Source organism: Macadamia integrifolia, chromosome 8 (genome assembly GCF_013358625.1).
Source record: "Macadamia integrifolia cultivar HAES 741 chromosome 8, SCU_Mint_v3, whole genome shotgun sequence".
Lineage (NCBI taxonomy): Eukaryota > Viridiplantae > Streptophyta > Magnoliopsida > Proteales > Proteaceae > Macadamia > Macadamia integrifolia.
Genome location: NC_056564.1, coordinates 16,206,189 through 16,218,626, shown reverse-complemented (window position 1 = coordinate 16,218,626; position 12,438 = coordinate 16,206,189). Strand labels below are relative to the sequence as shown.

Sequence of the window (12,438 nt, the reverse complement as noted above, 5' to 3'; positions counted from 1 at the left end):
TAAGAGAGAGAGAGAGAGAGAGAGAGAGAGAGAGAGAGAGAGAGAGAAACCAATAGTACTAGGTTGACCTGATCCTGTTAGGCCAAGCCCAGCCCAATCAAGGTCCATTAGGACTGGGTTGGTTTGGGCTTGGGCTGAGATGTCTCAACTTGACCTAGGGCTGGACTGGGCTAGGGTTGAGTTAAGAGACCTTAGGGTTGGGCTAGGATTTTAAATCCTAGCCCAACCCGCTTGTTGACACCCCTAATTTTAGGTATTGGTATTAGTATTGTTTTTAGGTATTGCATTTGGATTAATACATCCTGATTTGTATCGGTTTTGTATCAGTCTCAGCAATGACATTGGTGAAGATTGGAAAAAAAAAAAACCATTACACTCCTAGGGTAAAGATATTCTCTCTTCACCAATGATAATGTGAAGTTATGATTAGCTTTGGGTTCATCATTAACTCCCACCCTAATATTAAAGATCTGAAATAATTTCTTTAGTTCAATCAGATGTCAAATGGGACGGATGAAAAGATTATCTTTACACCACATGGATACATAGATTTTGGATCTTAAAAACATTTATTTGGCCACTACGGTCGTTCACCAAATATGAAGGCAAGTAACAATCAAGAAACTTTTTAGGTGGATAAAGGTTCTGATATTCAATCCCCCTGAAATAGCTCATTTCACTTCTTTTACAAATTTAATTCTATTGTACAATTCAAGATTAAATACATGTCAGTCAGATCAGTAGTCCTTACCTTAAATCCAAAATAGGAAAAAACATTAAAACTGTGAAACTTGAAAGGTGGAATGAATCACCTGATCCAATTTGCTCCAGTTATAATGAACCCAGGATTACGATAACTCCAAGGTGGTAGTTGAGTTAGCAAGGGGTCTTTGTCTCAGAAAAGTATGGTTATGAGTTTGACTCCTCTGATCTTTTTAGTGTCATTTACACGGGGTGTTTAGTGCTCTTCACTGTTTTCAGTGAAAATTGAATGGTTCTCATTTAACCTCGGTATGACCCTGTCCATGCGGTTGTGGGGTTAGTATGGATAGCTTTCATGAAATATGACATGAAAAATCCTAACCAAATGGAAATCTTTACCTCATCCTGAAGAGGGAAAATATTCTATTTTCTTGTTCAAAAAGTACATGAAAGCTGCAGTACCTCAGGAAGATTTTATGGGGTTTAAGGAAAAAAGACCACATCATATCAAGTTTTATCCGCTTTATCAAAGTGTGGAACAGGGGAACAATGGAAAAAAGTCAATTATCACTTCTAATGCACAAGAATGCCAATCAAAGAAAACTTCATATGCATGTTTATAGTCAGTGGCATTGTGAAGTTTATGTTCATTAGGTTGCCAAGCTTGTATTGGACTTCTACAGAGGTTAACAGATCAGTATCACAAGCTCTGCAACATCACAATTATATTAAACATTTAGAGCCATCACTATCACATGGTCAATGACTGATCTCATCCATGTGTGGTCTAACACCTTGATTTGTTGTGATTATAGTTTCTGAGAATCTATGTAGAAGCATTATAAAATTTCATCAATGTATAGCCAAAAAACTGAACCAAATTCTGAAAAAAAAAAATGTTAAATATCCTAATTCAATGCTAAATTTGAAAAACAGTCTGCGAAAGAGCATGAACTACAACACAGATTTAAGAGTCTGTGTGTTGGTTCCAAACAGAAGGTGTGAAACAAATGAATGCTCCAAGAAGATGTGAATTTGCTGACTCATTCATATTGCACCATAGTCATATGGGTCTTTTCTTTACTTTGGGTGAAATCCAATAGGGAGAGCATTGTGTAATGCTTTCCAAACAAATGTTTTGAAGTGGGTAATGCTTGAGCCTTCCAAAGTAGCTTCCACTTAAGTTTGTACACAGAAGTATGGCCTTATGAGGACGAATCAGGTATAGTAGGATGAGCATTTTGCTTTTCAGGAAGGAGGATATGGATTTGTCAGTGAATTGACAGACCTAGCAAAGGAAGGCAAAACCAGTTGCCAAGAGTGGTATATTGAGAATTTTGTTGGCTATATGAAAGGGAAAGAACTGATTTGGAATCCATATTATTGATTAGTTTCTAGGGATGTCTTAAGGAATCTTGAAATCATCCAAGAAAGGGACCCATGGATCGTCCTAAACATGTGGGCTCTTGTCATCCAAGATTTTTTAACATATACCAGTTCCTGCAGTTCCTCTCCAGACATGATTAGAGTCTGCAGGACCTGAAGAGTTGAAAAGAGATGACAATAGTGCCTGAAACTTAGAATTAAAGCCCACTGAGATTTTGGGGTTGATTAACAGTCTCCAAGCTGACATAATCAGGAGGCACTTATATTCAATTTTTTTGGATCTAAACCCTAAACATACATTCACAAAAGCTATCATAGCTTTTTCTTTGTGCCACTTTAGTCCCTCCCTCTCCAGAAGGTTGACTGGTATTACTTTAACTTGGATGTGAGGTTGTTAGGCAGAGTTGTTGTAGACAGTACTTATGCTGCAATTTGTAACTTGCTTCTTCCTCTTAATTGGGGAAGACTGTATTTGAACCGAAAGGGATCACATATTTTCTGAATGTTATATAAAGATTGACTTGAGATGTTCCAGAGAAGATGATGCAATAATCCAGGGTAAGACTTCAATTTTGATTCTGCATTAGTGATGTGGAGGCAGGCCTTGCCTAAAATGAAGAGTGAATGATTTACTTCCCCTTGAGGTCTGACATGGTAGCATTGCAAAACTGTGATGTGGGTCACCAACCACACACCATTTACCACTCAAATCTCATCAAGTCCATTAGAAAAATGAAAAGATAAGGAATCTGGAATCTGGAATCTGGATTTAAGGCAAAAACCATGCTCTGTCTTAAGAGTAGTCCGGTCCCCACAAAGTGAATGAACTTGCTAACAAGCAATGGAAAGCAACACCATTACTTGCTTGTGAGTTGTAAGCTGTATAGCTACAGCTCATAAGAGTAGTCTCCTAGATAGCTCAGACGTGCTGCATCTGCAATCACTTCTTTAAATAACCTTATCTGCTGCTTACCCTGTTCTAAATAAGCATAAACAGCTCCACACACACCTATGGAATTGGTTAAAAAACCTATGATAACTTGGGTTGGGTTTTGGCTAAGTTACCAGGTTAAGAGCAGCAACCAGTGTAATTCCTTAAACCCTAGTTCCCATATAGGATAGGCCGGAATCAGGATCTGAATAAACGGTCCAACTTTTCAAACCCTGACAGCAACTCATGCCCAAACCATAAAACTTTGGTTACTTTCATTCTTCACCTGCATCATAGGATTTTAATATCATCTTAGAAACCATCCATGTTCATGGCCCACCTGAAGGAAATGTGTTCCTTCATGATCCATTATTTTGAGCTGCTCTGGTGAAACCAACCATTAGATGAATAGTCAACCCCTTGATTAGTTATCCTCGGATTTCAACTACTTGATAAGAAAGATGCCAATATTTTTGTACAATTTCCAAAACTTGATAATCTCTCGTTAGAAGAGACTTCTAGGTTGAAACTTTCTAGATGGATTGATGGTTTTCTGCCCGCTAAAGTAAGCAATTAAGAACTAAAGAAGAAATCTACCAAAAAATAAAGAAGAAATCTACCTCAGATGTATGTAAAAATGCACTACCAAAACCGCCTTTGGCATCATCATTAACAATCTTACTGAAGTCTAACAAAATCTATATCAAAGTCTAGACATGAGCATCTTATTCTAAGTCGGCTGCAATTGACCAAGAAGATGATGCTCAATAAAAGTCTGCTCCTCAAGTATCGCTTGCTTGCTATGCAAGATGACCCGTTTCAGAATAAGATTGAAGATATTATCTAAGATTCCACTACTGAATAAATTTCTAAGAAAAAGTTTTTGGTTCTACAATTGAAATCAAGGCTGAAGAATCAGTTTCAAACCATGATTTGTCCAACCTTCTTTGTTATGCAATTTCTAGAGCTTTCAAGAAAGCTGCAATCTCTATTAGTTTCTAGAGCCAATCCCATTGATATACAGCAAAGGAACACAGAAGCCTACAATCTAGATGGATAGATGGAAACATAGAAATATCCACAAAATTCAATCACCAACCAGATGAAGCCCTGCTGATCCCCATTAAAATTTGTTTCCATATCATGATGGTACATTTCAAGTTGAAATCAGTCCCCTAAAGAGATAATCCTCCATAAGCCACCATTGGAGTAGTTAGATTAAGAAACCATGTAGTTTAAATGTGTAATGGTGTCTCCCTTCCCAGTTCCCATCCACAAGTGAAATGCAGTTTTGAAGCTTCAAAATACTTGTAGACCAGGCAAAGCAGGATTTGGGATTTTTTTCTTCAAAATGCAGAAGACCCACTGCATTGATGCATCCCATGTCCTTTTCTTGGATGCTCTTCTCCTATAATTTCATAAGCTCCACACAAATCACTAAAACTCAAAAGGAAAATAGAATAACTGAACATAAACAATCCCTGTAACTTTTCATTGACCATTTACAACCTCATAAAACAAGGAAGAACAGAGTAATCACATTGAAATCCCAGGAACCAAACTTGCTCCCCATTATTTTCTTCTTCTTTTTTTGGTAGAAAATATTGCTACCCATTATACCAATGAAGGAAAGACGACTCCTGTACACACTGCATTATATGTTAAAAAACGCATTTCAATTCTAGTATGACCATCACAAAAAAGAGCATCCCACTGCACAAGGCAAAAAAGCATCCTAGTACACGAGGCTCCTGCCACTGCAGGGTCTGCGAGGAGCGTCATATTACCATTTCAAAAACCAGAAAAAGAAAAATCAATTCCTGGCTAATTACCCACTTGTCATTGATCATCACCAATCCACACAAAATCACAAAGAATAAAAAAATGAGCAAAATTTGTAAAGAAAAATAATGGATCTTTCTTCCCTGTTTGGGATGAAACTTGTGAACTCCTATCAACTAAACCATATAAGTATGGCATGTACATAAACAGTTTTTACTTTGATTGATACTCCCAAGATCAGAATTCAGAACCCTCTTAGGTTACTCTGCCATACCTCGACAGATTGCTGATCCTTTCTTGTAACAATCATTTTGTTACCTCCAAAAGCCAAGTTGGTTATTCTGCAACCGCCCATGTCTTTGGTCCTCCCCATCCAATTCCTCCTGAACACCCTTTCGTCTGGTCCATCTTCACTGCTTCTTGTTCCAATTAAAACCTCAGACCACAACTCCATATCTCCTCCTCTGCTGCAAAACACCTGATTTCCATGGCTTTCAATCTTACACCCGGCACCTTCTTTCCTCCCTTTAGTCCCCATTCTTCCTTCCCCATGAGGGTCAAGACAAACCCATGGATTGTCAACATTAAGCTTCCTCATATCCGCGAAGAACACATCGCCCGAGTTCACTCCGACCTTGAAAATTGCAGAGAGATTATCCGCGACCGTGACATCAGAAAAGCAGTCCTCTTTTTCCTTCACTTCCCAAGCAACGTTACCAGACCGGATATCCCATAACCTGATGTTGCCAATCACCCCCGAAGGTCCAGAATGAGACCCAGATGCCATGAGCAGATTGTAACCCGAAACCCATTTCAGTTTGGTGGCCGGGATGCCGGAGTCGAGTTCGGCGCCATAAATCTCAGAGTGGCCAACCTCCGAAACAGGACGGAAGCTCCCCTGGAGATCAAAAACCATAATTGAATTCGAATTCCGACGCCCAGATTCAAAACTGGTGAAGAGGAACTCGGGGGAAGAACCAATCGCCTGGACGGTGGAGCTGGATTTGGTTGGATTCTCCCAATTTAAGGTTTCTCGCACAAAACCCTTGTCAAGGTCGAGAATCTGGAGGCCAGAGATGTCGGTGGCGCCGGCTGCTGCGACCGAAGGCGATAGGGCGAGGATTGAATCGACGGCATTGAAGCGGGTAAGAATGGTAGATTTTCGCCGCAACGACCAATCAAAAGAAGTAATCTTGCTGCCATGTGCGACGTGAACCGACCCATATGTGGTGGTGGATATGGCAGAGGGAGGATCCCTACCACCAAGGGGCAAAATCAGCGACTTTTCGAGATTGAATGCCTCAAACTGAGATGGGTTCGAGAGAGACGAGATGAGGAGATTCTCGATACCGTAGAATTGGGCTTCGAAGACCAAATCCTGAAGATCAAAATCCTTAGCCTTCGATGGAAGATTACCTGTTCTGAGAAGGGATAGGAAGACGGAAAAGATCTCAGGATCTCTGTCTATGAATTTAACACCTGATGGAACGGCAGAAGGATCAGAAATCATGGAAAGGAGGGATTTAGAACCAGCTTGGCCAAGGGTTTGTCTGGTGGTTTGAAAGAGCTGTCCACCGATGTCAAGGGTAACAATACTGGACTCTGATTTCTTAGGAACAAACCCAAAAGAGAGATGAAGGTGTTCTCCTGCCAAAGGAGGCATTATTGATTATTCTGATCTGTCCCTGCTAAACCCTCTTGAAAATTTTCTCTCAGGAACTCAAAGGAAACAGTCCCAAGAGAATAAATTAAGGAGGAAAACTGAGAAGAAATCCCAAAATTGATACGGAAGAAAAGTCAATCAAGAGTGAACGGCGGCTTTATTTAGAAGGGAAAAAGCAGCAGCCGCTGTTGAAGGAAGGAAGAGGGAGTGGAAAATTGAGAAAGGCTGTTCTCCTTCTAGCTATCTGGTTTGTTCTTGTTCTAGAAGGGAAGGCCACCACCATTGACCAAAACCTATTGGTTTCTGGTATTTTTAATCTCTGGAAAGTTAGCAATATAAGCCCAGGAGAAACATATAAAAATTTTACAGATCATCAATCTAGAACATTTATATTTAGAAAAGGGCAAAACGCTGCCCTCTTGTAAGCGTGTGAATAAGTAAATTGGTTGGATTTTGGTATACAAATTGGAATCTTTTGTAGATTCGATGTTAAATTGAATCGAATTATTTATTTTCAAATCAAGTAAAATCAATTTTTTTTTTATCATTTCAATCAATGTGGATGCTAAATTTATTCATTTTTAATGTTTGATAAAAAGTTTGATTAATCATGAACCTAATAAGTAAGGGTTTGCTGTTGTTAGTGGTGGTGGTGATCAAGGATGTGAATATGGGGAATTTTTTTCCTGCTGCTCGGGTTGCAACCACATGGTAATAACTAAGGGAATGGAATTTTAGGGGTAAGTTTGAAAATACCTATTCAGAGTTAATTTTTCTCCTACCCCTGAGATTCCATTCCCTTGGCTAGTACCAGCCTAGGCAGCAGTCAAGTTTAGTTCGTAAATTTGAAACCGAAACTGTTTATTGAATCGAACTAAGTTGTTTTCACCGAAACTGCTATTTGGTAGGTGGTTCGGTTCTGATTTCAAGTTTAAGACCAATTAGTTAAATGGGTTGAGTCAATTTTGACCATTTAATCCATTGGTTTTAAACCGAATTGACACGTGAAAATTGAACCGTATCCGATTAACCCGCATGAAGATTAAATATTTGGTTGTTTTAACAAAACATAATGTTTTAATTTATGAAAAAATTAAGGACCATAGAGGTTGTTCAACAGTCTATTCAATAATTTATTCCTATTATGTAGTTATGTAATTAAATTCTTGCTTGTTCGTTGCCTCATTTTATTTGTTACAAGATTGAAGCTTTTATCAACAAAAGCAAATTTTAGTAAGGATGCAAATAAACTAACAAATCGATTGCTAACCGTTTAGAAATCGTATAGAATAAACCACGATCAAAATTGTGAAATCAACACCGTTTAAAAACCGTGGCATCAAAACTGTTTACTAAACCGCTGTGGTTTCATAAAGTGCAACCATTTAGGAAATGGTACGGTTTTAGTTTTAGCCAAATAGATGTGAACCGAACCATATCATATACACCAAAACCGAATCGATCAACACCCTTGGTGGTGATGGTGATGGTAAAGATATAAAAAGTTGACCTAAACACCTAATATATGATATAAAGTTAATATGAATTCGAATAAAAACTAAAACCAAATCAGATCAAGTCAATTTGATTTTAGTTTCTAAATGTATTCTTGTTCTTGGTTCGATTTTGATTTTTGCATATTATATTTTGAACCAAATCAAATTCAAAATGAATAATTGTACAACTGTAACCAAATCAATTGACACATTTACCTAGTTACGTGTATTTACGCTTAGACATAAGCAAATGCAAAAAGACTATGCCACCCACCTTAGACGTTGAAGATATCTACACGATCTCTATTTACTAATGCAATTACCATGCAAACGGGTGGCGTTACAAAAAGATATCTATTGTCCTTGAAGTTAAAGTTTGAATTTTATTGTGTGCTTCCACCCTAAAAGAAGTTTATTGTGGGATTTGCTGTATTTTCTTCTCTTTCTAAAATTTGACTCTTTCTCTTATTCCTAAGTCCTAACCAACTATTTTCTTTTGGGTAGAACAGATCTCTAACCAACAAGGCGTAGCCTACAGGAACATTATGAGACTCACGGCTAAGATCCAAGATGAAAGACCAAATTGACTACCAAATCTTAAAACATGAATAACTTAATAGAAGCATGACACTAGCACCCCATATATCTAATCACAGAAGAGCTTATGGAGTATCATTATTTTTTCTAGGTTTACTAAAATTAATATTTATTAAAAAAAAAAATCTCACAAGACTAAGTTTCCCTTCACCCGTGGAGTTGAGATATATATATATATATATATATATTCATGTTTACTGATATTTATATTTTTTAAAGTGAAAAAATCTTACTAGGATTGAGTTTTTGTTCACCTCCGACTAAGACTACATCTGGTGCTACAATAATTGACCTTTCGATTAAATAGGAGAATTAATAATGAAACTCGCGTATTTCACTAATAGTTCACCTCCTCCAAGATTCCAATCATATGACTACATTATGGTGAATGAAGAAATTCTCTCTCTAGATCATTATTGGTGGAAAATCTTATAAGTTACAATCCTCCAAAAATCAAGGGGAAAAGAGCTTATTGAATGTTATCAATTAAAATAATATAAAGATTTTATCTTACCGATACCATATGATAAGCTCATCTTAATAGATTGAGCCACTCAACTCATTGACAATTGATTTAATAAAAGTCTTAAAACTTATACACAATCACCTACACACACACCATCTGATTTAATAAAAGTCTTAAAACTGTGCCAGCTCTTTAAGCCAGAGCTATCACACTAGGCTATCCTAATGTTCGTATTCGATATTCTTATTTATTTGCATAAATCTAAAACAAAACCTTAAATATCATAAAATTCATTAAATAAAGGGAAAAAAAATTCAAGACACATAACAGATAGACTAAACTAAATACACTGATACGAATACCCTAGACAACAAAAGATATTTATAGAAATATCAATAGAGATTAAACATGCAATACCCTAACTAATCCATAAACGACTGAACCGAATTTTTATGCATAGCCGTATATATATATATATATATATATATATATATATAATTGTGCCTCTCAATCATTGGATAAAAATAAGGGCAGTGGCGTGATAATATATGCCCTCTTTCAAATCATCCAATGATTAAAGGTCTGATCGCATACATGTGATAGATATTGTCCAATTAAAAAAGAAAAAGAAAAAAAGAGAATGCATACGTCACATGCCCAACCCTAATCACAGTCAAACCAAACAACCTCTCCAATTCATTCCTGACTTCCAGTGCTCCTAGATTAAGTAATAAAAGGTCAGAACTGCATGGCTACTGGAGAGAAAAAAAACTACATAAAAAAGAAATGCCTTGTGGTAAGCTTCCTGGTTGCTAAGGCCACCAACTTAGACCTTTGACTGGTAAGAAGATATCTTCTCTGTCACGTGGACTGGTTAGTACTCTACCCAATACCAACTAATAAAATTGGTATTAAATTTAAGTAAGTATTTTTTATCGGAGAGCGACACCGAATGCATCTTTCTAGGAGGTATACGGTGATCATTGTACATCCTCTTGGGTTGGTGGTCATTGCACACCTCTAATGTTTGTGACGTATGGTCTATTTAATTCTAATTAAATACTATACTACGACTCTTCAGCTAAAATTAATAGTAAGCAACCCAAAGGAGTAGACACTCCTTAAGGAGGGAAAGTTCTAGTTATTCACTCTTTGCCGCCTTACAAGGCCGTCTATAAACAAGGGTCATGATTCACATTAGTCTCAGCTTTATTAGAGGTTCATGTTTAAAACAAAACCTTTTAGGGCCATAATCTATTTTATCGATTTGAATAATATCAAACTAATAATAAAAAGGTTTAAGAAGGTAATGATCTTGATGATTCTTGAAAATTCTATAAGTTCTGAAAACAGAGAAAAGATTTAAGACAGTTGAATGACAGAGAACGAGGAGGGAGGAAAATTCGGGTTACAAAAGGCATAACTATATTATTTTTTCATATTGGAGCATTCAAAATACCATCGTTTCACATGCCCATGCCACATCAATTGATTTTTTCACTACTTATCATGTATAGAAGCTATTCCTGAATCAGTTTTGATCTCTCTTAAAAAAAAAAAAGTTTTAATTTGTTCATTCTTTCGTCACATTGTTTAAGGATTATGCTCATCTTTCGTGTAGTGATTTTCTAGCTTCTGCTTAAATTGGAAATTACTATATATTGCTATGTTGTGTTTTGTTCATGCTAAGTTATTGTGTCACTAATTGTGGGTTGATTTAATATTGTCTGCCAAGTCATGACCCATTGCCACCCTTGGCCGAGATAGATGAGCCTATGCACTGAAATGAAGTTTTGTAAACCCGATTAACCTGTTGACCACAAGACAAACTTCCCAAAATCAAACGATTTATGTGGATACAATCTTGAACTCAAGGGGGTAGCACAGTTGGTGAGCAACGAACTTGGTACAAGTCGTAAAATTGGACGTCTTAAGTTCGACTCCCACTAGGCACATCTTGGACCATTCACAAGGGGTGTTTAGTGCTCTTTACTACTTTCAGTGAAAGTTGAATGGTTCTTATTCAACCTTGGTATGGCCTGATCCATGCAATTATGGGGTCAATATGGCTTCGCGGGATTAGTCAGGCCAAAGGCTTGGATACCCGTCATCAGCAAAAAAAAAGTGGATACAACCATGAAATGTTGGGACTGGGTCCATTTGGGACTCAACCCACAGGAGTCAAGTGTCATGTATTGGCAAGTCCATTTTTCTTTAGTGGTGGGTTGTGTAGAAAGCAAAGAAACACTTGTTTGAAGATTGGTGTTGCACGTGCTTGAAGATTGGTCCCATGAATATGACAATAGAAAACTACTCAATGGAGTTCCATCCGCTAAAATCTTCTGCACGTGCTTGAAGATTGGTCCCATGAATATGACAATAGAAAACTACTCAATGGAGTTCCATCCGCTAAGATCTTCTGCAGCTTTTGCGTTTTCAAAACCATGAAGGTATTTAAGTGACGGTTGTAAGACGATTAGTTTCCATTTATAATAGAATCCTTAAACCCTTATCTCACTCCCACAAAGGATCGGACTAAGAGTTTCCTAATCAGAGTGGGTCTATAATTGCTTGGACCCAATGGATCAATTGATATCAGTTAAGCCCACATTAAAATCCTAGCAACACTTCCTAAAGAAGAAAAATAGGTTTTGAGAAGAGTAAGAAATTTATTGGAGAAGAAAAAAATAAGAATTTTGAAACTCATTTTGAGTAGAAAAAGTGCAAAATTTCTACAGGAGATTCTATCTCACATTTGACCATTCCTGAGCTATTTTTCTGCCATTTCTCATGCTCTTGATTAAATTGGTAACTGAAATTGGTGTTTGTGTTTTAGGCTGGTTTTCCAAGCTATTTGAGAGATATATTTGAGGCTTTCAGAGGGGAAATAGTGTCATCTTGTTGATGTTTATGAAAGTAACTTTGTATTTCTTCAAGCGTTATTGTTCTTCTATCATTCTGGTTGTAAATATCTAAAACTTGATGGGGGAAAAAAGAACATCAAAATTTTCATTTAATTTTAGTGGATTCCTCTCTGAATTGTCATGTGGATTTTTCCTTCGGATGGAATTCGCTATTGGTTTAGTTTGTGGCTGCTTTTGTCTTCTGTAAGCTGTTATATCTTTGATTCACTCATCCGGGAAGGTCTCTTTGCTTCCCGACAGAAACTTCTAATTTGATGATTTATGATATAAACGCCACAGCCTTCGTTGTACTGGCCACCAGTTCCCTGAAAGGCCTTTTTTAACCACCGGAGACTCGAGCAGGCCAACCCCAACCTACGCCCAATTGATCTCAGCCATCACCGCAGACGAAAATGGGTGTCCCGCTGCTAAGCTCCTGCATTGAGGCCAACGGAAAGTCAGTTTTGAATCTAAAGACCAACAATAAAACACTAAAACCTGGAGCAGAGAGC

The 12,438-nt window shown here is 37.4% G+C and overlaps 1 protein-coding gene across 1 annotated transcript; it reads right to left on the bottom strand.

Annotated features, from left to right (window-relative positions):
* Positions 1 to 4,678: 4,678 nt before the first annotated feature.
* Positions 4,679 to 6,808, bottom strand: LOC122085718 (BTB/POZ domain-containing protein At5g41330). Its single transcript, XM_042654238.1, has one exon. The coding sequence runs from the start codon at positions 6,462 to 6,464 to the stop codon at positions 5,046 to 5,048; it is 1,419 nt and encodes a 472-aa protein (XP_042510172.1). The 5' UTR covers positions 6,465 to 6,808; the 3' UTR covers positions 4,679 to 5,045.
* Positions 6,809 to 12,438: the final 5,630 nt, after the last annotated feature.